This window comes from Periophthalmus magnuspinnatus, chromosome 24, assembly GCF_009829125.3.
Source record: "Periophthalmus magnuspinnatus isolate fPerMag1 chromosome 24, fPerMag1.2.pri, whole genome shotgun sequence".
NCBI lineage: Eukaryota > Metazoa > Chordata > Actinopteri > Gobiiformes > Gobiidae > Periophthalmus > Periophthalmus magnuspinnatus.
The window spans coordinates 19,225,943-19,253,406 of NC_047149.1; the positions used below are offsets into that span (position 1 = coordinate 19,225,943).

The following is a 27,464-nucleotide window of genomic DNA, read 5'->3' on the forward strand; positions in this document are numbered from 1 at the left end:
CTTTTTTCTCAGGAGCGATTCCAGTTTCCTCAGCAGGTCACAGATGTGTCTGAAGATGCTAAAGATCTGATCAAACGCCTCATCTGCAGCAGAGAGCACAGACTGGGCCAGAACGGCATTGAGGACTTCAAACAGCACCCCTTCTTCTCTGGTACAAACTCTGTCCAACACCTCCGCATCAAGAGTTGATGCATATATATCACTAATGTCCTTTTTACTCAGGCATCGACTGGGACAACATCCTCACCTGCGAGGCCCCGTACATCCCTGAGGTCAGCAGCCCCACAGACACCTCGAACTTCGATGTGGATGACGACTGCCTCAAAAACTCGGTATGATTTTGTAAAATGTTTAGCACCTTTTGTTCCTTTTTAAACTGTTAACTGGAGACCATGTTATGAGGGGTCCTGGCTTGATCAGATTTGAATCTAACCACTTTTAACCCTTTTTGTGCAATGTTTCTATGCTTTTAATTCACTGTCAAATTTTTCTATAACCATTTTTATTTTGGTGTATTTTATTCATTATTTTGTTGTTCTTTGTCTATATAACTTTTGGCTTGTATTTTTTGTTGTTCCTTGTGGATATATAAAGGTTTATTGTACTACAAGTCAAATGGTAACAATTATAGATACATATTTTTTCTCATAGGAAACCATGCCGCCTCCGTCTCACACTGCTTTCTCTGGTCACCATCTTCCCTTTGTGGGATTCACCTACACGAGTAAATGGTAAGTAATAAATAAATATTAATTATTGATGGATTGTTGTCTGTTTTAGTAGTATATCTTTGTATCAGCCCTGTGACCAATTGCCAGGATGCGCCCCATCCATCCATGGGTTTCAGAATTATGAAGAGTTAGGGCCGTTGCCATAGATGGCAGTTAACAATTCAATACAAGCTGAACCCATGAATAGGCAAATAAAAACTGGAACAGAGTTCAGTGCTATAAATATGTTTATGGATATTCCGAAGAATGCACTGATCACTGCAATTAAAATGGGCTAATCTAAATTAACAAATAAAATATCTGATTCACCATAAGTATTTGTAATGGGTGGTTTTCCCAGACTCCACACATCCCTGTCTTTTAAACAAAGCACTCTCCTCCCTAATAAGGTGCTGTAGATCACACACTAAATCACCAGCCGTGAGAAAAACCCAACACTTGGTTTTCTTATCTCTTCAGTCGCCTCTTTCCACTTTTCCCACTGTATCTTTGCTCTTCTGTTTGTCGACCTCTCCTCTGTTGTGTCTACCACTACAGTCTTCCATGACTCAACTTCCTACCAACAACTTTTTCTATCTTTCACCAAAGCTTTTCTTTAACTGTTTTCCTTCTGCCATTGTCACCCAGACTCAGTTGTGTAAATGGCTATTACTATTACATGCACCCACCCATAAGTCTTGCTTACAAGTTTTGCATCTTTATAAAATACTGTGCCTTTAAGAATTGATTAGCCTTGAAAATTACTCTGTGTTTAGTCCCACCACTCACTCGTACTATTGAGCTTGCGGAATGGAACTATGCTAGAGAACTGCAGAAAGGTGGGCGGCAGTGGTGCAGTAGTTAGAGCAGTTAAAGCACTGGTCACCCAACTCACTCAGACCAAATTTGAGGCAAGACACTGCACCCTCTGTGCCTAGTATGAATGTGGTGTGTGCGTGATCACCATGAACTTGGGCTAGAGAACTGCAGAAAGTTTCCCAAATACCCCAAAGTTGATATATATTGACAATATTAATAATTGTTAAAACATTAGAGGAACCGTTTGTTTAATAAGCTCTGTTTTTTGGGAAATAATGCCAGTTTCATTGTAAGACTCATTACATCAACCACATCAAGGAGGAAAAAAATATATATATCTCCTCTGTTTGGCACTTTGTTTGACTCAGTTGTATGCTAAACTAACTACATGCACATTATATTTGTATCTTTTTCTGTCTTTCCTCTCACAGTATCCTGTCAGATCGGGGGTGCCTGCGACAGTTGTCAGGGGAGCCCGGTAAAGCAGGCCATGAGAAGGTTGACCTGGAGGTGCAGCGTGGCCTGGAGGACAGTTTGGCTGTGGAGGCGTATGAGAGGAGGATCAGACGACTCGAGCAGGAGAAACTAGAACTCAGTCGCAAATTACAAGGTGAGAATGATGAAATAATGGGACATAAAAGTAATGGTAACGCTTTATAAAGTACACTTTTAATAGAATTAATAAAGCATGAACAAAATCTTGATTCAGAATGACCAGTAGATGGCAGATGTGAAACTTGTTCACCCTTCCCCTCCTCTCCTCTGTTCCTTCTTCTGTCAGGCCAAAGCTGGCATACTATCAAACAGCAATAACATAGATAGCATCTAATGGTGGTATGTATCTAATACAACATAGCCAGGCTGGCCAGTCTAATTACAAATGTCAGTTTTAAGTCTTTGTTCATGCTTTATTAAAGCTAATTAGAATGTTGTTTTAAAGTGGTAGCAACGGAATATATCAACTCAACAACTTGGTTGGACGGTTTCAGGGGTGGGCCAGACATGTTCTAAGCCTGTAATTATGGGCATGTGTTTGTTTTATTGGTTCATTGTTTTCAGAAGACAAGTGGCTTTTCAGAGGTATTGTACTGTCAGACTCACACAGCCATAATAACATTGTGTGGGATTTGCATAATGTGTCATGCCCATTATGGAGTCAATAGGCTCAGTCATTTTCTGTTTATGAACATATTTGCATATCTGATGAATGAAAAATAATAGATGATAAACTGACCTTGAGTTTAACATGTGGAATATCTAGATCTGAATTCACCTCATATAATATTTTTTGCAACAGTATGCTCTTTGAGTTGATATAGCTCACAGGGTTATTCATTCATAACTTTTTTTTCCCTTGTTACTGTGCAGAATCCACTCAGACGGTGCAGGCCTTACAGCACCCTTCCGGAGACAGTCCCATCAACCTTAACAAAGAAGTGGAGATCAGGAGCCTAAAGAGTGAGATCGACATCCTCAAGAAGCAAATAGCAGGTTAGAAATCACTTTTACTGTTTACTATTCAAAGGAGAAGAAACGATTTAGAATATTAGAAAATCACTTCACAATTATTGGCACAAGAAAAACAGCTTTTGATCGATTTTCATTCAGAGAATCCATATTTTATCCATATTTTTTACTTACTACTAACTACATAATGTAAGAAGGGACTTGTATTGAATTGTAATATTGTTTGTAAAAAGTGCATGTTTCTTTTTATATTCATAACATTAATTTAGGATCCCATGCTCTTGTCTCTAATGGGCTTACAGTAATATAATTTACATTTTCCTGCCTTTTTGTTATTCCTTTGTTTTTTAATAATTTTATTTTTACCCTTTTTACAAGCGCCTAGAATATCTCAATATACGATTATTTTAAACATTTTCTTGTGTTTCTGCTAGACTCAGGTCAGCTGGAGAAGCAGTTAGAAGATGTGACATTGGCGCGCAGAGACCTGGAGGATTCGTCTAAACACATTAAAACTCTAGAGAAACAGATGAGGAGCATGACACAAGAGCGGGATGACCTGCACAAGGTACAGCCCAAACGGTCCCAAAGCACCAAAGCCCAGAGTTTAATGATGTAACTGTGCATTAAACCAGGCCACTTATTCAGAAACTGGTTCAGATGCATTTTACATATACTGGGATCCTGCACAATCCTATGCAAGTGTGTAATAATGAGTTTACTACATTGATACAGTGAGATTTTTTTGTTTTCATATGATCAAGTACAGTCCATAAATTATATTATTGTGTTATATTGTCTTTTAGTATAGACATAAAAAAAGAATATGAAAACGTAATAATATTTTTTTTTCCTTTATATTTGTGTTGTCATAGCACATTTATATACTGTTTTTGACAATGGCAGGACTTGATAGATGCCAATGAGAAGCTAAAGGTTCAGTCAAAGGAGCTGAAGGAGGCGCACACTCAGAGGAAAGTTGCCCTGAAGGAGTTCTCTGAGCTCAACGAGAAGCTGACAGACCTCAGGTACAGGAACATGGCTCCTATGAACAACATCTCAAAACACAACCTTTACATACAATACTGTCTCACTTCAGAACACATCATGTGCAGTAGCCCTGCATTAGAAACAATCTCATCATAGTTGAAGGTGATCATAACTATCAGTGTGTATAAAATATAGCCTGTTTCATTCTGTTTTGTTTTTTTAATTATTTTTTTTTTTTAATGCAATTTATTTGCATTACTGTTATTGATTAAATAATACTCCACTAGAAGCAGTCTTATGTGAATTTCTATACTGTTAGAATAATAAAGCTCTTTCAAATTCCACTATCATTGTGTAAAATAAATATAGCGTTTTTGTTTGGTTTTTTTATTAAATCTTTAAATTTGATTCTGAGTTGATTCTACTTGGATTGGGGGTCATTTTAATGCATAGCTGTTTTCGATTACACTTGATTTGATTACGCTTTTTTGGCATCTATGGTTTCCCGATTCTAACATGTGATGATGTACTTTGCCATGAAATTTCCAAAAAGGGAAATTAACAAATATTGAACCTCAGGATTCCCATTATTAACTAGACCCAAGAACTCATTGTATTACTCAAAAAATCAGCACTTTTACAATATTATTTTTATCTGCCCCAACTGTATTAGATATTATTAGCCTATAGAATGTTTTGATGTCATCTGAAACCCAGCAGTATACACTTTATTGTTCTATAGGGTAAATTCCCTACCGTGACATCAATAAAACCGTATCTTCATGCTCCTATGCCTCTTCCCTCAGGTCGGCCAAGCAACGCCTGTCTCGTCAGCTGCGGGATAAAGAGGAGGAGATTGAGAGTCAGACTCAGAAGGTTGAGGCTCTGAGGCTCGAGGTGCGAAAGGCTGAGAGATCAAAGAAGGAGGTAGAGTAGAGCCCTGTGTTTGGTAGTTCTCCCTGTTCTGCCCACGCTGCGGTCAGTCACCATTTTATTTTATTTTACTGTGGTGTTTTAGTCACTTTAGTTTAGTGACCACATATTGTTAACTACATGGTAATTGGTATTATTTTTAAAGCCTTTTTTGATGCATATTAAGATACAAGTTGATCATTTATTCAGATGTGGGTTTAATGATTTACTCAATTGAATTTACATTAGTAACCTCAGTATTAGTAATGTTATGACTAAATACTAACACTACTTAATGATACTCACTCAAGCACACTTATTGGCATTTACCCACTTCTGAAATGATAACAGTAGCGTTTACATGTTTTCTTTGCCAGCTTCACTTCCTTCCTGAATTATATGTAGATAATTTGATCCTGTCAGTCTAGACTGCTACCATTAAGACAGCTGTAACCTTTAGCTAACCCTAATACTTCCTACTAGAAAAAATGACACCAATAAATATTCCATCTGAAGGCCAAATGAATGTCACGTCTCTATATTGTGTGTTTTTGAGCCGAACTGACTGGTTTGCTTGTGATTAGATGGAGTCTCAGGCTGAGGAGCAGGGAGCAGAGGCACAAAAAGAGCGAAAGCTTAGAGAGAGAAATGAGCAGTACAGCCGTCAGCTGGAGGAGGAGCTGGAGGCGCTCAAAGTGAGTATCAGCTCTGCACTATAAAGATGCACACACTTTTAATGCAGTGGTTAAGATTTATTGTATAGACTAATGATTACAGAATAAAACAATTATATTCTTATTGGCAATAATTAATGTTAAGGTTAGCAAATCATAATAATGTATTGGTAATGTCCTTCAGATTTGTCAGTGGACTCCAACAATAACATTTTACTACACAATAAAGTATTATTTATTATAATTTATAAGTACATAGCATGTTTAAACAAATTCAAAAACATTTTACTAAGAGCACAAAAAATAAACTAAAAATCCATATAAAAATGTATTGTGCTTTCAGACTTACTTTTACAAACTTGATGTTGACACTTTTATTCAAAAGTGCAATATAGCGTATTGTCTAAGTAAAACTGTTAAAAATTACGGCAATTCCTAATTGATTTAAAATGTCTGAATATTGTTATTGAGGTAATGCAAAAACTATTGAGAGCCATTTTTTTTTTTTAAAATACTGGCCACACCTAGTCTGGACTCTTCCACTTTGTGCATGTATGGTGCAGAGCCAAGATTAATTCACTCTAAACGTCAATTTTAATGTTGAATTTAATTAATGTTTTTCCTTGCTTCCCAGCTGAAGCAGCCTGGTCCCGCTGCCACCTCCCCCTCCGCTGACCAGTCTCAGGAGGTTGGGCGTCTACGTGGGGATCTGGAGAAGAAGACTTTGCATTTCGAGGAGGAGTTGTCCCGCAGAGAGGCCCAGCACAGCTCTGAGCTCAAGGCCCTGAAGAAAGAACTGAGGGATGCAGAGAGTCAACACCTGGCTCTGCAGAAGGAGATCCTCGTGCTTAAGGACAAACTGGACAAAACTCGAAGAGAGAGGTACTATTACAGAACAAGTGATAAATATGTTAGACCCTTTTCAATTCAGTTTATTTTTCTCTGGTCCAAAATCACAGTCGCCTCACAGGGCTTACCAAAATTGTTGATTTAACCAACAGAAAGTTAGAAAATCAAACCGTGAAATGGTCATTGGTAAATAACAGACAAGCAGACTGACCACTGCCACCTCACCCTTTGTGGACCAGTCTCCATAAAGTCTGGCAGTATCTTGTATTGGCCAAATAAAAAAAACAAGGTGCATTTGAACTTCACTAAAGCCTTAGTAATGCAGGAAATCAGGAAATTCTAAGTTCAGAATAGTTTATGATTTCGATAAGAGACCTTTTTCTGTCACACAATGCAAAAATATCATTGTTCCAGCTGCAAAGTACAGGAACAGCAGTAGAATAAGTATCAAAAACATGCATGATAAATTAGGACATAAAACAAACTACAAGATTATTGGGTACAATAAGTGGCTATTACTATGGTTATGTACAGTGATGTTTCATGTAATCAAAGACAAAGATACAATATACAGAAATAGTAATAATAAAAAAAACATGCTGTACCTTGAAAAACGTGGTGTTTTAATGTGCCAGGGTTTGGTATTAGACTACTTTAGAAGCTATTTTCGTAGAGAGACTTGGTAGAAATACTTAGGCAATACTTTACAGATGTGTGCGGGTTTGTTCTAACTCATTATTGTTGTTGTTTTTTTACAGTGATGATTCTGAGAGGTAATGAATGTGACAGTTATAGTTTCCCATTGTCTTGTACCAGTGTTTAAGTCTCTTTATGTAATTTCTAGCCAGACATAGTCAATCCAGTTTCCACCCAGCCCAACATAAAGTAATCTATGGGCAATCTCTATGACTGCATGTACTTGTACTGATGGGCCTGCCCTTTTTATGGCTCATTAGTTCGTCACTATGTGTTTCTACTCCACCCCAAAATTAGAAGACTTTTTGATTTCATAATACTACTACATTACTATTAATACCAAAACATATCAGATGTTACATACTAGTTTGTAAATTATTTTTATTTTCAACTTTTATGTTACTTTTGTGGATGCCTGCTTTACTTAAATTTTTGTGTATTTTGATGTTATAACAGTAACTCTTTTTGAGTAAAATGCTACCACCTCTGCTATGCAATCAAAGGCGGGCCACGGTGAACCAAACCAGATATTTTTGCTTGTTGGATACGAGGCCATGCAGCTTATACCCCTTCACTGTAGCAAAACCCCCTTTTAGTCCCAACCCTTTTTAGTGCCCCTTTTCTGTGTTTAAACTCTAGAGATTTAGTACCGAGAAATGAAGCCATGCGTTTTTCTGCCCTGGACCCCCCGCCAAGTACTTAAGACCACCGGATTCTACTTTCTTGGACTGCTTTGCTAATCAAATTTTAATACAATCTTGTTTTTGAGTAGAAAGATTTAGAGATTTGTTTTTGTACCCGCTGGTCTACCCTTCTGCCCGGTTACTCTCACTACTTTCCAATTCATTTTCAAACAGTATCAGATTCTGCATTAATGTGTTTGGACTACAAAAATGTCTACCTGGGTTTTAGCAGCAAGTATTTTAGGAAAACTGAGAAGGTTTTGGCTGCACAATGCTTTAAGTGCTTATTGTGACAAATTTGTGCTGAATATAAAATGACAGCGGTTAAATATTTAACACTGGTAATGGGTTTTAATGTTTGTGTGGTTGTTTTTTCAGCCAATGCGAGCGAGAAGAGTTTGAGACGGAGTACAAACAGAAATATGAGAGAGAGAGGGTACTTCTCATGGATGAAAACAAGAAGCTGTCCAGTGAACTAGATAAGGTAAGATCGCAAAACACATGGATACAAGTATATGATGTGTTACTGAGTTAGCCATGTTTCTGGGTAAATGGAAAACTTAAATAAAATGGTTAGCAATAATCAATAATAAGTTAGTTCATTTACAAGGACGTTCTTACAATAAAGTATACGTGACCTTACAATAAGATAAACCTATAACGTAACCACCTATTCAACTTATTCTGGAAGTTGACGTGGGCGCTGCCATCGTCTGGGTCATCATTTGGGTTGTATTATTTTGCATGGGGCTGCCAATCTTGATAGCAAATAAGTTCTTTACATACAACAGAGCCGTTTTAAACACCCCCAGAGAAGGCACCAACATTTTTGACTTGTTGGTGCACATAAACATTGAACATATTACACAAATCAGCCTACTTTACAGAATAGGATTTCCTCTTAACCAGAAGTGCCACCACAAAGAAAGCACATTTAGAGGCAAAGGTGGGTCAGAATAAGTCAGTATTGTCTGTACTGCTATTTAACACTATGCAGTTATGATCTTAAATAGAGCCAATAAGCCTTTGTGTAATTTATTTAGCATTAAAAGCCCTGTGAGTAAAACTTACAACAAACGTCACACGAGTTTTGTATATATTTTAACTAATAAACTACATTTTTAGTAAATGGTTTATTAAGTTATTTTTTCGCCAACCCACTTGACAGACTTTTATTATGTATTATTATAGCCTGTAGATAAGCCTTATCTTTTGAAATTCTTAAAATAATCCAACCTTGACATTTATAATGATGAATAATACTAAAATCGGTCAGTCCTGACATTTGTTATCCAACTCTCATGACTCATACTTTGACAGAGCACAGTTTTAAAAGGAAGGTTTTCAGATAGTACTGAGTAGTACTGCCTCAAAACCAAAACTATGCTTATGTACTATTGTTACCTCCTCCATACTTGGGACTGCATTATGTCTTATCCACTTGCATTAGTTGAAGGAGTGCTCCCCATCCTGTTGAAACCTGCTCCTTCTGGCTCGTAGCTTACCCACACTCCCCTCACCGCTAACCCCAGGTAACCCCTATGGGCCGCCTCTGCTCCTTCATCGCATTCCTCCGCCCCCCTTCTCTCCCTCCTCTTCCTCATCCCACCCATCCAAGCGTGATGCCAAAGAAATCACTGTTCAATATCCTCCAATGCCGCCTCCTCACTCTGAAAGAATTAGGGGCTGTGTTGACTTTGGAAATGGAAGTTGAAAAAGACCCCAAATTTCAACGATGTTTTAGAAGTGGGAGGCATTTTGACATATGCGATTAGATCTGAAGGCATGTAGCTTATATTAATGTAAATGATAAGCACATGACACTATTGAATTCATCATTTTAATCTTTATATTGTTTTAAAATGTGCAGTTCTCATGACTGATTAGATCTTTGTACACACTGGCCGCCGCAAAGACAAAGTCCTAATTCTTTTAGCTTCAAAATATTATTGTTTTTCTGGATGTGTCTTTGAACTGTGCCGCTCAGTTTTGGAATGTGCAGTTAACAGATGTGAAGTAGTTGTGATTGGATTCATATTGCTTGTTTCAGTGGGTTTTTGGGGTCTATAATAACATTACATAATATAATTGAGAGTAGTATAGGTTTGTGTTGTTCTTAAACTGTGCTTCTTGTCCCTTGGCTGGTTATAAAGACTTCTAGTGGTGCTCTTAAGTATTTTGGTAAGAATTTCTGCTTTGAGTCATTTTTATTCCATTATATATATTGTATTCTATATTGTATTATATTGTATTTATTTTTTATTTGAGGAAATTATTATTAATTTCTGGTATAATGCTATCTTGCTTGTGTTATTCTGTCTATATTGGGTATAATGTTGCTCCTTTACACGCATTGGTTTACAAAATGAAAATATTTTCTGGGGTGGTACTTACAGTGAGAAACTGACAAATCACACTGTTATGAATGAATGAATACTATTAAATGTTTATACTGTTCAACTTGGATTTTCAGATTGGGAAATAAGATACAATTGCTGTGTGAGGTCTATTTTTCTTTCCATGCAAGGCTTAAACACTTAGGACTTGGAGCAGCCGGGGTTCCATAGCTGCAGAGTACATGAAGTTGCTAAATCTTGTTGTGGGACTGTCCCGACTTGCCTATTACCTCAGAGTCCTGACAGAGGAGACAGGCGATCTGTGCCCACAAAACAAACACTCTGTTCCAACAAAAGGGCAGCTTCGAACTTGTAGTGATGTAAGTGTAGCTCCTCTGACGGCTGCAGGAAAAGGGAGTGGTCCAAGTCCAGCCTGAACTCGACTCAGTGCCAAAAAATCAAGAAGTCTTTACAAAGAAATGTTCACTTTGTATACTGTCAATTAGTGACTTAATCATAAAGCTGTCACTGGGGGCATTGAGTTTATTATTGAGTTTATATTTTATAGTCTTTTAATAGAATGTGCTCAGTGTAACGTCCACAGTGGAGGTGTTATGATTTACAGTTACTTACTTTCACTGTTACTTACTGTTTTAGCAGAAAATGCCCAGCGTTTTTAAAATTATAGACTTTTTACTACGACAGGAGTAATATATTTTCATAATATTCTTTATTTGATAAGGACAAGTAGCCAAGGCTAATATGCAATGTCTGTTCCTAGAAGGCCTTTTACAATAAACATACAAGGTTCACTTTATGAACAATATACAAAGTCAAATGCAGGTCAGGTTTATCAGAGATGACATGTCTGACTGCTCCCTCAGACATGTTTAAGTTCATGTTTAAAACCACCCCAGTCAAGGTCCAGTTTCAGCTAAGGGGTTAAGAAGTTCCAGAGTTTAGCGCCATGGACAGAGAATGCGGACTGCTCAGAGGATGTTTTTCTCAAGGACCACATTCCCATTAGACGCTCCTCGTGCAATGGACCCTACTGCTCTTACGTTAAAATTTATATGTTCAGCACATCTAGTCTCTAAATCTTTTATATGTAGGTTGATTTTTATCACATTGTGGGGGATAAATCTCCGCACACACCCTTAAGAGAGACATGTCCCCAAGATTTAAATCCTTTATAATTAAAAATAGGTTAACGTTTAGCTCTACTTGCCAATAAAGCTTAGGTAAGTAGTAACTATGGTTAAAGTTATGGAAATGAATGCAAGTCAATGTAATGTATTTTTTTTCTTTTGCAATTTATTTTAGACACTTTTTATGAGGAAAATACTGGACGGTGTCTGCTTCTCTCTGCTCAACACCTGCCCCGGTTGTGTTTTTCAGCTGACAAGTATGTTTGAGAAGTTGAACAGTTCAAACCGTCAACTGGAGGACGAGATGAGGGAGCTGGCTGATAAGAAGGAGAGTGTGGCACACTGGGAGGCACAGATTACTGAGATCATTCAATGGTAAGATTTTAACAGCATTTTAAGTATCAAAACCAAACACGAAGTATCCTCAGGTTTACAAGACAACTTTATGCTAGCTTGGTGAGCTAATCCACCTTGTTACTTATGCATTTGTTTTTGACGAAGTTACAGATGAAGCTGGTGTGTATCAGTTTTGTGCTGGTTAAGTTTCCAAAAGTTACAAATTGACTGACATGGCTAAAATGCATGACCATTCACACAGACAACGGCTGTTTTTCTGTATCACTTGAGGAAAAACTTTCCCACAATCAGGGAATTATTTAATCATTTGCATTCTATTTAAATTAATCCGGGGTCACGTTTTGCAGTTTCTTGTAATATTGAACCATAATACTTGATGTACTCGCAATACCAGAATACGCATATGTAATGAATTGTAAGCATATCATCGCTATCTACTAGTTGTTCTTCTATACATACCAAGTAAAAACATTTACAGACTCTCCCTTAAGTCTCAGTTTTTATCTAAAAGTCACCACAGCCAAGTAGACCTGTCACAATAATTGCAATATGGAATTATCATTCAATATATCATAGATGAAACAACACATTTTGGGGGACAATATTTATCATGGGTACTTTTTCTTTGTACAAGGTGGTAACTTTTTGGTATTTTTCTGTTCAATGATAAGATTTGAGATGTATAGGGTTTGTGACTCAATATAGATGTAAACTAACTTCAAAAGATGCTTCATTCTACTATTAATTTATTGCATTTTTTTGAATAGGCTTGGAGCATAATCCTGCTTTAGCGTTATTGTGTTTTATTTGTTTCAGTGTATCGTTTATCATTTATATTGTCTTCACCAATATATCGCACTTCAAAATTTTAAATCGTGACATACCTACGGCCAAGCCCTCTGACTCTTCAGTTATTTCGTCTACAAATGTGTTGGGTGTAAATTTGCAGTAGGACATGTGGCACATGCCTGTGAAGATGAGGGAGCATTGACCTGTCTGTGCAGCTGACAGCTCTGTACGTCCAGGCTGCAGTCTGCACATAGCACACATACCTCACATAAACACAGGGAGGGAGGAGTCTGGGGTCCACACATACAGACGCTGGTGAGGAGAATGTACAGATACAGCTGTTTTCATGATTTACAGTGACCCCTGGTGGTCAGTCACAGGTAATGGAGGTTTCACTGGACATGTTTAAGAAAAATAACCCATATACCTTTGCAGAACCATTTTTTAAAAATCTTAGCTGAAGAAATATTTATTCACATGTAGGAAAAACAATAATTACTATATTGACTTTCAATAAACTATAGTTAGAACCATGTTTTGATCCAGAATACACACCTCGTCACTACAAAGATGTGAGTTCAGATGGGTGTGATTGACAAGGACATACGTGGTAAATCAGTATTGGAAAAAATAAAGGGAAAAAAAAACACAGGGAACTAAAAATCGTTGCAGATTTCTGCAAATTCAATGAGCAAAACACTGAACTATTTTCATAGGTGTTACTGATAAAAACAAACCTGATTGCGTAATTATGTTTGGCAGGGCTTGAGACACAACAAGGGCGAGAAGACCAGAAACAATTTGTATAAAAAATACAGAGAGGTATCATTCTGGATTTGACTAATTATAGATATTAACCAAGTAAGCTAGTGTCTTGTTCTTTGTAGTTGTTGCAGCTCTGTCTCTGGGTTGTTGCCAGCTCCTAAGACAAAATCCAGTTAATAAGCCCAAAAGGATCTATGTTATGTGCAGCATATATACTAACTGTACAAGTAATGAGCTCTGGATTGCAAATCATGTTTTTCAGGGTGAGTGATGAGAAGGATGCTCGTGGTTACCTTCAGGCTCTGGCCACAAAGATGACAGAGGAGCTGGAGGGACTGAGGAACACCAGTCTGGGAGCACGGGCTACGGTAAAAAAATAATAATAATAAACTACTTCAAATTTCTCACCCAATGCAGTCAAATTCATTATATATTGTGATTTTTGTTTAGGACATGCCTTGGAAGATGCGTCGTTTTGCTAAGCTGGACATGTCTGCGCGCCTGGAGCTGCAGTCGGCTCTGGATGCAGAGATCAGAGCCAAACAGAGCATCCAGGACGAGCTGAACAAGAGCAAGGCCAACAACATCTCCACTGAATGGTCTGGACAGACAAGCTAGTTCATTTATTTAAATCGTAAAAGACATAAACAAAACTATGTCATAAAGTAAAATCGATCAGAGGTTCTAGAGTAGTCTTAAAGGTGCACTATGTCACTGTTCTGTTGCCTGATTGTCTCCATGTTATTGCTTTGCCTGTAATGTTCAACAATATGGCAAATCTCTCTTTGGTCTGTAACTTTGCATGGTACCATTGCCCATTTGTCTCCATAGAGATGGATACATTTAATGTCAAAAAGCCTCATAGTGCCCTTTAAATGATCTGCCTCTTATTAATGCGTTTAACATTTAACAATTGAGAAGATATTTTTCATTGTTCTCAGATAAACGATATATTGAAGTTTTTTGTGGTGTTAATTATTGTTTTGTATGTGCCTCTGTAGTAAACTTCAGGAGGTGGAGGTGAAGAACCAGGAGCTCTTGGCTGAAATCGATCGTCTGAAAAAGGAGACTGAGGAGCTCCGACTGCGCAGAGGTACCAATACATTTTACCAAACAATCCTGCATCATGTGTGGCTAGAATTACTGCTTATTTCTCTACTCTTTTCATTTATAATTGTCCAGAGAGTTGTAGCTAAAGCTAAAACCTTAACCTGCTAAATCTCAACAGAATGTCCAGAAACCCATCATACAAAAGGCTTATTTAAGTTGGTGATTAGGGCCTAAAGGCTACATCATTTTATCTTCTTTATTTTGGTAGACTTATTTCTACAGTAACTGAGACATAGTTAGCGGCAAGGAGAAGTCTGTTTATTTCACCCCTTGAGGTGCATTATGCAGTCAGAGGTTAATGCCAATTACACCTAATCAATTTAAACTACTTTTTTTCAATTATAAATCTTTTAAATTAATCTTTTAGCTCCTTTGTAAATTTGATGACACCTTGAGCTTTGCACTAGATTGTAGAAGATTATGTATTGAAGAAAGGAGTTGTGTTAGGCCCTACGAGATTTTTAATATAAGTGCACCTGCTGTAACGTTGCGCTAAAACCAGTCCACATTACATAAGCTCATTAAGCGTGTGAGATGTAGTTGAGTGCTTTGTAAATTGGGTCATATGAGGCCGTCCTGTGACTTGTTTTAATGTAAGTCTCTTTGATGCTTCATTATTTTGTTCTTAAACCGCTGCTTGTGTTTTGTGCTGTGTTTGAAGGCGTCAAGCACCAAGATTCCCAGAATTCCTTCCTGGCTTTTCTCAATGCACCCACATCAGCCCTTGATCAGTTTGATGTAAGTATTTAGCATGTAATTAACTGTTTGTTCTTTAATATTTTAGATTTTTTTACATGTGTTCTCCTTTTCAGTTTTTATGTATTTATTTGTTAATTTTTAAGTTTTCTTTTCACATGACTTTCTTTCATTTTGGTTCCTCCCTTTGCTTCATTTTCTGCACCTTCAGGACTCTTACTCCTCATCATCCTCTTCTTTAGTTGAGTTTTGGGAAGATGTAAGTTGGTTTGTAGCTTGATTAGGCAAAAACCCTGTATGTGATGATAGTTGGTTAGCGACAATAAAAAATACACTTTTTTGTGCCAGTTTGGGCATCAGCACTTGGACCATAAACAGTAGAAAATATGAAGGTTAAGGTTCAGACTGACTTATAATGAGATGCCATCACTGCCTAACTCCTGTGCCTGGGCCCTTTGCTATGAAAGATTATAGGGTTAGTGAGTTCCTTGTTTAAACCCCTAGCTTTTCAGTTCTAGAGTAATCGTTCACTTCCCATTTATGAGCAAGAAAGAGAAGTTAGCACTGGTCTCTTCAAATGTGTTATGTTAAGTTTGTAAAGTAGTTGTCATGGTAACTCTTATTAAAAACTGCCATAACTAGGATAAGTTCATTCACATTTATGGAACATCATCAGGTCAATGCTAACCTGTCATAGCAATTAAAGTGCCCGCTGCAACTTTTCCAATGACATGATATTACAGTTAGCTGAACATTACTTTATTGTGACACTGTTATATATAAATAAATATGTCTCTTTGCAAATGCATGTAGTGTGCACATGTCACAAGGGACTGCTGCTGTAGCTTCACTTGCATTAACTTCTACTGCCTTTTGGTCCTGGAGTGTACTGTGAAATTTGACCATCTCTGATCTATTGATTATCAGGTTGACAGAGATCACAGTACAAGTCCTGTTTGAGCTGTCACTTTTTTCATTTCTAGGGTAGTTGCTTAAATCTGATTGCTGATGCTTTTAGTGTTAGATTCTTGCCGTTTAGTACATTTGTGAACTTTTTTAACCTCACCTGCTCCTCTTTCCACCCGCGTGTTGTTTCTGTATATTTTTTCTGAGCCCTGGTTCCGCAATTGTTCATTCTCTCCTTACAACAGAACTTGTCAAAAGTTTGGATATGCTTTCAGAAATTTTCTTTTTTTCAAACTACTAGAAATATTTACTTTCATTGTACCAACTTTAAAAGGGAAAAATGGCAATACCTGGAAATGGTATGCTTACACTCATCTGAATACATGATTACTAGACCACAAATAAAACCCTAATAATGGACATACAGTACTACGCATTAGTTCAGTGGTTCTCAAACTTTGTATACCAAATACTACCTACTAAAATATTTGGCCTTCAAAATACCTCTATATGTAAACAAGGTCTAAAATGGAACCGTACCAAGTCCAAACTATGTTTAAAACAAAGACTACAATACATCATGACTTAAACTTGAACAAACTCACCAAAGAAGGACAAAATATAGAATACAAATTATATCTTGAAGTACTAAGTACCACTTAAAAAGGACCAAAGGATCCTGTGTATTACCAGAAATCAAACCAAATGTGCCCAAACTTTTGACCGGTCCTTATGTGTTTTCTTACTGCTTAATCCTCTCCTGTTGTTTACTTATATCTGTGTCTGTGCCACTTCTGTGCCTCTCCTCTCTCCACTGAAGCGCTCGCCCTCCGTTGGCCCGGCTAAAGGCAGACGTGTAAGCATCACTGGCCCACTCTTAAGAACGCTTGGATTGTGGTTTTTGCTTTTTTGTTTTGCTCGATTTTGTGTGTGGTGTGGCTGTATGGTTGCTTAGTCCTCAATAACAGCTCCTCGCTTTTTGGAAATGGTGATCGATCACAGTCATCTCATGTGAAATATAATCTTGACAAAATTACATACTATTTTAAACTTTGGAAAATGAATTGTTTTGGTTGCGTATCTATGAATTTATATCATTTCAACATTTAAACATTATTATTTTCATACGGTTCAGGCAAACAGTTCCTTCCTGATTTGAAGCACTTAATGAGTTCTTTTCCGCAATGAGCTATAATAAACGACTTTATAATATATAATTGTTTCCCCATTCACAAAATATTTTGATTTGAATGTGATAGTTGCTGTGATAGTTGATTCAGTTAAGAGCAAGTTCCCGATTTTGAACTGTATGTGTGTGTGTGTGTATGTGTATATATATATGTGTATATATATATGTGTATATATATATATATATATATATATATATATGTGTGTGTGTGTATATTAAGGTAATTTCATATAAAACAGACCTATTTGCATTGTGTGACAGTAGGTTGTGGTTTTCACTCAGTATGTTTTGTCTTTCTTGTTTGTGCTTTGTGAATGGCTGTGCATGTGTTTTGGAGAATGATCAAGCCCTGTGAAAGCTATTATGAAATTTGTCTTTGAAGTAAAAAAAAATCTACTGTAAAATAATGTGTGTGTTGTAAAATATTTGGCATGGACTGTCAAAATCAATCTCTTGCCCTGATTCCTACTTTCCCTCCTCTTTGTTCCTGTGAAATTTGAGAATATTTGTTGTACATTTTGGATGTTTTCTTCTTCTCCAGGTGGACTCCATGGATAACTTCACTCCCTCTAACACTCCCTCCAGAGAAGATGACCCAAAAGCCCTGCTCAAAAACCGCTCACGATCCCCCTCCATGGCCAGTGATATGGAACCCATTGAGGTACTGTATATTGAAAACAAATGGAGATTTAATGTAATAATTCTCTGATCTTAAAGCAGACCTATTATGCAAAATTTACTTTTTTATAGCCTTTAACCATGTTATAGTTGTTTCGCCTCACCATTTAGACCAAGGGTGTCCAAACTTTTCTCACTAAGGGCCACATATAAAAACACAGACAAAACTGAGGGCCGATTGAGGGCCATAGACTGGTCGCTAATACAGTGAATACTTCAAATCTGCAGTATTATTACAAGTTAGACTGAACCACTAGATCTTTATTCATGCTTACACCCTCAATGGGACACATTAATTATTTGATATGGGCTTGTTAAAGTAGATTTTCAGAAATGTACAGTAAAAAATACTATTTAAGGTGATATGGGCCAATTCACCTGGAAGCTTGAGGGCCAAGAAAAATTGGTCTGAGAGCCGCATTTGGCTCTTGGGCCACAGTTTGGGCATGCCTGATTTAGACTCTCAAAGTAGTATTTGGAATGATTTTTGCTTGTTTGAGCAATCTTTTCACTGTCCCCAGTACAGGGGCACTGCTCTATACTTACTCCTTTTTACTCCAGTTTTATTTTCTTAATCGATGATATGCGCAGGTTTTGGCAGTGTTGCATTGTCATTTTGGTACAAATGGGGGAAAAAAATCTGGTGCTCGCTAGCATGATCTACAGCTATCTACTGAAGGTGCTGACTCTTGAGATGATGTTTACGGTGATGTCAGCTCCCATTGGGTACCATAGTTTTCTAACACGGATATCAGTGGCCTTGTTTCTTTTATTAAGTTGTTTTAGATCAATATTGGGATTTAAACTGTCTAAATCATAACATTATGATCCACCAGTGTCAAAGATTATAAATGTAAAGCAGGCACAAGCACAATATTGTTATTGCTCAATGGTTAGATTACTTGAAAAAACCTTTGTACTTACATAATTCTACTTATATAAAGAGTATAAATTCAGGAATCACATAGGCTGTCTACAAATATAAATGTTTTTGTCTGCCCCAGACAAACCAAAGACTAAAAACCTCATTCTGAAAATATACTAAACATTTTGACATTAGTAGTTGCAATATCTATTTCACTCTGCAAATCACAGTTGTGCCAAGATAATCCTGCAGAATAAAGCTTTATTAAAATGGTGTGTTGTGTTTTGCAGTTGATAGACCACCCAGGCCGAACAGTCCAGACTCCCACCATGAGGTCAGGAGGATATGGCAGCATCGGACGTTCTTCTCCAAAGGTTTAATACATTACAGCACATATGATTTTGTGTTTCTTGACTTGGGATAGAAAAAATAATGTTTCTTTCTTTCCACAGCCCAAAGCTCATCAATTTGTAGTGAAAACGTTCAACACGCCCACCAAGTGTAACCAGTGTACCTCTCTCATGGTGGGGCTCATACGCCAAGGCTGCACGTGCGAAGGTAACACAAATCTAACTTTAATACTTTTATTGCATTAAATTTCAACAGTTAAAATACTGCCATATAGTATAAACATATATTTGTATGTACATTTTAGATCCAAATGTGCTAATTATGTTTTCTTTCTTCAGTGTGTAACTTCTCGTGTCATGTGACGTGTGCGGACAAGGCTCCCGCGGTTTGCCCAGTGCCCCAGGACCAGACCAAGGGCCCTCTGGGGATCGACCCTCAGAGGGGCATTGGCACTGCATACGAGGGCACTGTCAGGGTGAGTGGGAACACATGTATTTTCATTAATAGCGCCACATAATTAAATTTCCTCCCCCATAGCCCAAAAAGAAGCTGTACAACAAACAACAACGAATTATATTGGGGAGGCAAATAAGTGAATGACAATAATAGTAGCAATATTACTTTCCATTGTATAATTTGTTCCAGAATATATTATGATATGGTATCTCACATTGTGTTACCAGCATTCGCATCACATGTAAAGTATGTAACGTGTGCATATTGTGTGGTGCAGGTTCCAAAGCCTACAGGGGTGAAGAAGGGCTGGCAGAGAGCGATGGCTGTGGTCTGTGACTTTAAACTGTTCCTTTATGAGCTCGGAGAGGGCAAAGCTACACAGCCCAGTGTGGTGGTCAGCCAGGTCATTGACATGAGGTAAGAGTGTGAACTATGTTAGTTAAAATTTCATCACTTTTTCACAACAGTAATAAAAATTTATGAAACTAGCAAAATGACGTGTTTTGCCTTGAGCTTATTGTTTTGTTGTTTTTTTTTTTAACAGGGATGAAGAGTTTTCCGTCAGTTCGGTCCTTGCGTCAGACGTCATCCACGCCAGCCGCAAAGACATCCCCTGTATATTCAGAGTATGTTTTAGACTTTTGTTTATGAAGTTAAACAGTTATAATACAATATTAAAATTATAGCTAATGTTAGTTTTCAACTGCTTAGAATAAGTTAGGATCAACAAGAACAAGATAGGATGTTCGGCCTCAACATTACAATACACATTTATAAAAGCTTGTCAAAACTGTATTTAATTTCTCATGTAATTTGTTATAAATACAGTTTTAATGTTAACTGTTTTATTTAAACCAAAATCAAGACAATAACAAGATAAAGTGTTTGATCTATCTTCTGTTCCTCAGGTGACGGCATCGCAGCTCTCTCCCTCCAGCAGTAATAAGACGTCCATCCTGATCCTGGCCGACAGTGACCAAGAGAGAAACAAGTGGGTGGGTCTCCTTAACGAACTCCACAGAATCCTCAAGAAGAACAAGCTGAAGGAGCGCTTTGTGTATGTGCCCAAAGAAGCCTACGACAGCACACTGCCCCTCATCAAGACCACCCAGTCAGCCACCATCATAGGTGGGTATCATACAAATAAATTATACTAACAAATTTGTGTGAATACAAATTGTTGCTTAACCAGGGACCCTAACACTGGCCCCTGCTCCCTGTGTGAGATTTGGCATCAAATTCTATAAAAACAATAGTCCAGTTAGTTATGGTTGATAGTTAGTCAAGTTTCTGTACAGTTCAGCTAAAATGCATTTATCCATTAATCTGTTTTTGTATTTAATTTTCCATAGACCATGAGCGTGTTGCCCTGGGAAACGAGGAAGGGCTTTTTGTCGTCCATGTCACCAAAGATGGTAAATATCCAGTTTTAACATAAAATTTACTCTAAAATGTGGAAGGAGAGAATGATGGGCGATGCTGTGTGTGAGGATATGTTGGAGGATAAACAGGAAGGATGAATTGGTGATTGAACAACGGGATGGTTCCTATTTGTACAAATCAATGTCAAAGTGTGTGTTTGTATGCAAGTTTTGTGATAATGTACCTCACTGTTTGTTTTTCTGTTTTGCTTAGTGTTTTTAATACATTTTTCTGACCATAATAAACAAGAATAAACTTTATCTTTACTCCTACACATAGTCTTGTACTTGTAATTGTTATTATATTTGTATTTGTGCTTGCCTCCATCAATAGAAATCATCCGCGTGGGGGACAATAAGAAGGTACATCACATAGACCTGATGGCACAGGAGCAGCTGTTGGCTGTGATATCGGGGAGGAATCGCCACGTTCGCCTGTTCCCCACTCAGGCTCTGGACGGGCGTGAGACCGACTCATTTAAACTGGCTGAGACCAAAGGCTGCACCAGTGTAGTGTCCGGACCGGTGCGAAATGGCGCCCTCACCTGTCTGTGTGTGGCCATGAAAAGACAGATCATCTGCTACGAGGTACACACTGTTAACCTAATACAAAACATAATTAAATATCATTTAAAAAAGCAGTTGATCAACATGAGGTTTACACTAGTTGAAAATGTACTAGGATAGTCCCAAGTCATCCACAACAAAACCCCTTAGGAGAATGAATAAGGAAAGAATAAACTAATGTATTTTTTTTTTATTATTATTATTATTGAAAGGATTTAAAGTCTGTGTGTCTGTTTCAGGTGAATAAGAGTAAAATGCGTCACCGGCGTCTTCGGGAGCTGCAGGCCCCGGGACAAGTGCAGTGGATGGGGCTGCTCAGTGAGAGGCTCTATGTGGGATACCAGTCTGGCTTCACCAGATACAGGTGAATGCACCACTACTCACAGCATGCACCTTATAAGAGGAGGTTTATTTCATCCTTACTGTCTCTAGTGGTCATCCAGGATTTGTAGAATTGTAGATCTATTTGTTATTTCAGTCTGTAATATTCTGATGTTAAATCTCAAAACTTATGTGGTCAGTCTATTTGTAGCCTTGGAGTTTTGTTGGTCAAATGCCACTTTTTATTTCTACATGAGTTACAATTAAAGTAACATGAAGTAACATGTTTTTATTTAAGTACACGCTTTTCTACAAATTTGTCTGAAGATTATACATGTCACAGTGGCAAACTTGTGAAACTCTTAATACACAGATGTTACACTGACAGTTGTATGCTACTTATCAAATCAAGATGAGAATGTGAAAGATATTTGTTTCAAGGAAACACGATAATTGTAATGGTAAAAAGCAATGTTAAATATATTTGATGTGCTGTAGTGTCCATGGCGATGTATCCCCGGTGAGCCTGCTGCATCCAGAGGACCACACTCTGTCCTTCATCCCACAGCAGAGTCTGGACGCACTCTGTGCTGTGGAGATCTCCGGTAAAGAGCTGCTCCTTTGCTTCAGCGCCATCGGGGTCTATGTCGACTCACAGGGCCGTCGCTCACGGCAACAGGAGCTCATGTGGCCCGCGGTGCCCAATGCTGCCTGTGAGTGCCATTTATGATTTCTTTACAAAATACTTTTATTTACAGAAAATTTTAACAAAATGTGTCATGTTTGGATTAAAATGACTGACTCCATGAATATTTCTCCCTTTTCTGTTCAGGTTACAACGCCCCCTACCTGTCAGTGTACAGTGAGAACGCGGTCGATGTGTTTGATGTGAACACAATGGAGTGGATCCAGACCATTCCTCTAAAGAAGGTGACAAATGTTTGGATATTCCTGGTCTACTGCAAATAAACCATTGTTCAAATTGGATTATTATAAATGATCATTATCCTGTGGACAATTTTCCTCTGGCTCCATCTAGTGGTTACAAAGGGTTTCCAAACAATATTTTGTTCTGTTCTGTGACAGGTGCGTCCTCTGAATGTGGACGGCTCTTTAAATCTCTTGGGACTGGAAACGGTTCGTCTCATCTACTTCAGAAACAAGATGGCCGGTAAGACTCAACAAGAGTTTTAAAGGTCTTAGGTCTATAGCTTCGATTGCTGTACATAGACAAATCTTGACACACCTCCTCCCCTTCTTTGTTAACCCCAAAATTGTGTTCTTTTGTCCAGAGGGAGATGAGCTGGTTGTGCCTGAGACCTCTGATAACAGCAGGAAGCAGATGGTGCGCAGCATGAACAACAAGAGACGCTACTCCTTTAGGGTCCCTGAGGAGGAGCGGCTTCAGCAGAGGAGGTACTGATGCCACACACTTTATCACTCAAGTCTCAGTCACTCATTAGATAAATTACTTTTTAAATATTAACATGTACTAGTACTGTCTAGACAATGCATCACAAAGAAAAAAACAAAAGTACATGATAAACATAGTTGGGCATATGACACATCAACATATTTAGTGAAAGTAAGTTGTAGAAATGATTATGTTGCGGTGGGTAACAGTTTTTTGAGCAGGGGAGTTGTTGATGGGCCAAAAATAGGTAGGGAAAATCAGGACTGTACAAGTTAATGGAGGTCATTTTTTTTATGACTAAGTAATTATACGGCAGAAGGAAGTTATGTCTTGAAAATTTGAGATGTGAGTAATGAGATGTGTGAGCAGCTTTCTTGTAACATAATCAGGTGCACATTTTAAAGTTTAGAGAAATGGCAGTAAAATGCTAGAAAAAGTGTGGTAATAAACACATCAGAAGGGGTATGACTTTTCAATCAATGAAATTCCTGTTGTCTGTTTTCAGAGAGATGCTCCGAGACCCAGAGATGAGGAACAAGCTGATCTCAAACCCGACCAACTTTAACCATGTGGCTCACATGGGACCAGGGGATGGCATCCAGATCCTCAAAGACCTGCCCATGGTACGCTCTGGGCCACAGACGATACATTTACCTTGATGAAGCAGAATAAACATGTTACAATATACATTTTAGTGTTTGGTCATGGTGCTAATTATCAAAAATCGAGAGAAAAAAAAAACAATAATCCAAACAACTGTGAAATCTTGAATTCCCTTTCCTTCAAACCGTTTTAATTAACATAATGAAATTACTATTTCTGAGTTATAAATTAAAGTGGCTTATTGAAGTGTTCTGGTGTAAGGAAACATGCAGAATATCTTCTGGTGGTTTATTTTCTGAACACAAGGGCTACCGTAGGCTGGAACCCACACCAAAACAAGAGCAAAACAACATTAGTCTCAACTCACTAGAGCCAGTCTCCAAAACAGACCAATCACTAATGAATAGAACCTTCCATCAACTTGTCAGTGTAGCGACCAAGTGTCCCATCCAAAAGCAGTTACATTAATAACAACACAAACAGATGCAAGAACAACAAAAGTCAACCTAAACTTGTGACAACGACCAGTAAAAAACACTTCACGTTTGGATAATTTTTTTTGAAGCAGAATTAGATCATTTAACTGAATTGAAATGATCTAATTCTGATTCTAAAATTCTCATTGTGACCAGATTGATTGGTTAACCATAATCTGGACATTTTAACACCGAATTATAACATATTGTTCAAGCTTGGTTGTTATGCTTCCACAATCTTAGTATTACACAAGTCTGCATGTTTCAAAGCATTTCCCCACTACTCACTATAGTCAGATTTGTATGCACCACCCTCACCCCTGCACTCTCCCCCTCCTCTCCTCCCTTCTCTCCTCCCTTCTCCTCCCTGCTCCTCCCTGCTCCTCCCCTCCCCTCCCTCTGTGTGTGTGTATGAATTAACAGAACGTGCGTGTCCAGGAGAACCGCGCGGGTTTCAGTGGCTCCGTCAGTATTCCCTCCATCACCAAGAACAGAGGCGAGCCGGGCCGGTCCATGAGCGCCAGCAGTGGACTAGGCATACGTGAGTGCTATGTTCAAATACAGATCAGAAGCCAAAAGTCTTACTGTACCAAATAGGTTGTATATCATATGAGATTTCGAAAACAAAAATGTGTCCTTTAAAGGGGCACTATGTAGCTTTGCAATGCAACAAACAATATAACAAATTATTTTATATTTCAAATAAATAATGTTATTATTTTTACAAAAGTGAAGTTAATTTGTGATCCAAACAGCAGCAGGCCAAATATCAGATATCAGGCTGAAAAAAATACCCATCCTACTGAAAATGTTGGATGTATAACTGATTTTGTGCCCCTCTTCTATTCTCCTGCTCCAGGCTCCTCCTCTCAGAATGGCAGTGCTCTGCGGAGGGAGCTGTCCGGAGGCAGTTACGGCTCCAAGCGTCAAACCATGACGTCGCCGTCCGAGAGTTCGCTGTCATCGGGCGGAGGCATGGACTGTGGCGACGCCCCCCTCTCACAGTTCGACCGCGAGGTGAGTGGGGCCGCTGCTCCTAGAACCAACAACCTCTCAGATGGAGGGCACAGAAAGCTAAGATATATGGTGTTTTTATATGAAGTATTCACAATGAAAATCATCATGTGAATCATTTGGCGTTATTTCTTAATATTTATGCACAAATTAAGAAAAAATAAGATGAGCTTTTCCTGTCCCCATCTGTTACACACATACAGAATGCTTTGATCTGAGACTAGAATGTTGTGATGTCATTAGAAAATCAGTGATCCGCTGTGTGTGAGGAGCATGCTCGGCTTCTTCATTGACCTGGTTCAGAGTGAACTGAGTTGAACTCAAACCTGTGTGATGTGTCTGCTGCTGAGTGGCTTCTATAGTAGTTTAAACATTTCTTCATGTTGAATACTCCTACTACGACTCCATTCTCCAAGAAAAAAACATCGACCAGCCCCTCTTGCTGCTCGGCTGTGTTGCATAGAGCGTTTTATAGATAGCAGAGTGATCCTTGTTTTTGTCACACGTGTAGACAGTAAAAGTATTAGCGCCTCAGGCCGTATCGGAATTAGAGGCACCTCTCCTGTTGTTCATGCGACCCCTGATCCCTGAGGTTCCTCCCATGTCCCTGGTTCATCCGAAGGCTCCATCCCCACAGCCCTCTTGCTGAGCGCTGTTGGCTTCATATCGTGTCCCATCGTCCAATCAGGCTCATGTCCCGCCTGACACCCAGTACCCCTATCTATCATGTGTTACCCTCCTGTGTACTCCCAGTGTACCCCCTGTGTACTTCCCTTTGTACCCTCCTGTACCCTCCCATGTACCCGCCTGTGTACCCAATCTGCCCCCCTGGCCGCGTGCATGCGGTGAGCGGGCAGTGCTCAGTGTGCTCTCCTCTGCAGTGGCAGGCTGTGTCGCCGTCGGAGAAGACCCCTGATCTGAAAAGGGCTTTGCGGACACTTCTTAGTAAGATGAAGGTAAAGACACTCGTCCCCGCTCTGGTTTAGGACAGGACGTCCCGCATCGCCACACCCCTCATGAAAGTCACATGACCACTGGCCCCTCCCTCTTTGGTTGTGCTGAGCTCAATGAATGACGCCTCATGTTTTGCACAGTGTTACATCTGCTGCTCATCAGCCAATCACAGTGCACGGTGCTTCATCGCCCAAACTGCTTTAACCAATCACGGATCATTTTATGACCGCAGCTGCATGGTTTGTGTGCTCCGGGATAATGTCGTAATCACATTATCTGATTTTAACACAAGAGTGGTAGTAGTATTCCGACAGGAGTGCTAAAATAATGCTTCTCTGCAATAATGAGTCATAATATGGTTCAGTAAAAAGTCCAGATGATCAGAGGTTTTATAAACTGGAAGCATTTGTATTGAAACATTGTGTGATGCTGTGTACCTGTTCATTGGTCATTTTTTTATTTACTTCTGAACCACATACCATCTACTCTTTTCTTTTTTCTTTTTCCTTTCTTTATTTGCCTTAAATAAAACTACCGGTATTTCAATTAAAATCTGTTGATTAGCCATTTAGTATTGTGTCTTGTGACAGCAGTGTTTTTCTCTTCAGTGAACCTCTGGTGTTTTGTCAGTGTTTTGTGACGATGCCACATGTTTACTGTGACAGAATGTCTTTGTAGTTCTGTGAAATACTTTATGATCTGGTAGCATGCATACTGTAGTTTATTATGTTTTGTTTTTTTTTTTAAACAAGGTTGAGCCCAATTGGCTAGATATCAACTTTTTTTTTTTTTTTTTTTTTTTTTTTTCCATGGCTTATGCTGATGGTTTAGAATCCAGAGACACCAGTAAACTAGCCGATAGCCAATTTTGAATATTTTACCCAAATAATGTAACTTAAATTTACTACAAACTCCCCCACTTACCTTTAAGAGAGCTGTGTATTCACATTTGGTGCAGTTATCTCATTACAAAGCTTCAAATAAAGCTTTTATGTACTCTTCAGGGAGCTTGTTGGCCAAAAGAAAATATCGGCACCTGCTGAAGATTTAAGGCTGATATCCTGAAAAGTGCAAATATCAGCTTGGTTTATCCGTTTATCTTTACTATTGGCCTAAAGGGGCAGCCTTATTTCATTGAGTCCGCTCTCATTGCTGTCCCGCATGTGCACCTCCTAGAGCCCACTGAGGCACATGCATGAGAGAGGACATAGGACATGGGGCACAACAAACTTAAACTGACCCTTCTTC

General features: G+C 38.5%; 1 protein-coding gene across 5 annotated transcripts in view; it reads left to right on the forward strand.

The window, feature by feature from the left end:
- Positions 1-27,464, forward strand: part of cdc42bpab (CDC42 binding protein kinase alpha (DMPK-like) b) — an 83,008-nt gene that overhangs the window by 52,858 nt on the left and 2,686 nt on the right. Inside the window, exons 9-43 of one of the 5 annotated variants that reach the window (XM_033991472.2) lie at positions 13-151; positions 223-332; positions 652-731; positions 1,961-2,139; positions 2,898-3,020; positions 3,431-3,564; positions 3,903-4,024; positions 4,793-4,913; positions 5,483-5,593; positions 6,207-6,454; positions 8,179-8,284; positions 11,535-11,659; positions 13,458-13,563; positions 13,646-13,794; positions 14,197-14,288; positions 14,967-15,043; positions 16,728-16,763; positions 17,638-17,757; positions 18,930-19,013; positions 19,092-19,197; positions 19,329-19,465; positions 19,724-19,863; positions 19,991-20,072; positions 20,355-20,574; positions 20,799-20,861; positions 21,202-21,455; positions 21,674-21,798; positions 22,254-22,468; positions 22,588-22,685; positions 22,842-22,926; positions 23,048-23,171; positions 23,675-23,792; positions 24,672-24,789; positions 25,108-25,265; positions 26,144-26,218. In XM_033991472.2, the coding sequence (XP_033847363.1) occupies positions 13-151; positions 223-332; positions 652-731; positions 1,961-2,139; positions 2,898-3,020; positions 3,431-3,564; positions 3,903-4,024; positions 4,793-4,913; positions 5,483-5,593; positions 6,207-6,454; positions 8,179-8,284; positions 11,535-11,659; positions 13,458-13,563; positions 13,646-13,794; positions 14,197-14,288; positions 14,967-15,043; positions 16,728-16,763; positions 17,638-17,757; positions 18,930-19,013; positions 19,092-19,197; positions 19,329-19,465; positions 19,724-19,863; positions 19,991-20,072; positions 20,355-20,574; positions 20,799-20,861; positions 21,202-21,455; positions 21,674-21,798; positions 22,254-22,468; positions 22,588-22,685; positions 22,842-22,926; positions 23,048-23,171; positions 23,675-23,792; positions 24,672-24,789; positions 25,108-25,265; positions 26,144-26,218 (4,380 nt within the window). The remainder of the gene's footprint in view (positions 1-12; positions 152-222; positions 333-651; positions 732-1,960; positions 2,140-2,897; positions 3,021-3,430; positions 3,565-3,902; positions 4,025-4,792; positions 4,914-5,482; positions 5,594-6,206; positions 6,455-8,178; positions 8,285-11,534; positions 11,660-13,457; positions 13,564-13,645; positions 13,795-14,196; positions 14,289-14,966; positions 15,044-16,727; positions 16,764-17,637; positions 17,758-18,929; positions 19,014-19,091; positions 19,198-19,328; positions 19,466-19,723; positions 19,864-19,990; positions 20,073-20,354; positions 20,575-20,798; positions 20,862-21,201; positions 21,456-21,673; positions 21,799-22,253; positions 22,469-22,587; positions 22,686-22,841; positions 22,927-23,047; positions 23,172-23,674; positions 23,793-24,671; positions 24,790-25,107; positions 25,266-26,143; positions 26,219-27,464) is intronic. The other 4 variants (XM_055232104.1, XM_055232105.1, XM_055232106.1 and 1 more) reach the window with 4 other exon arrangements.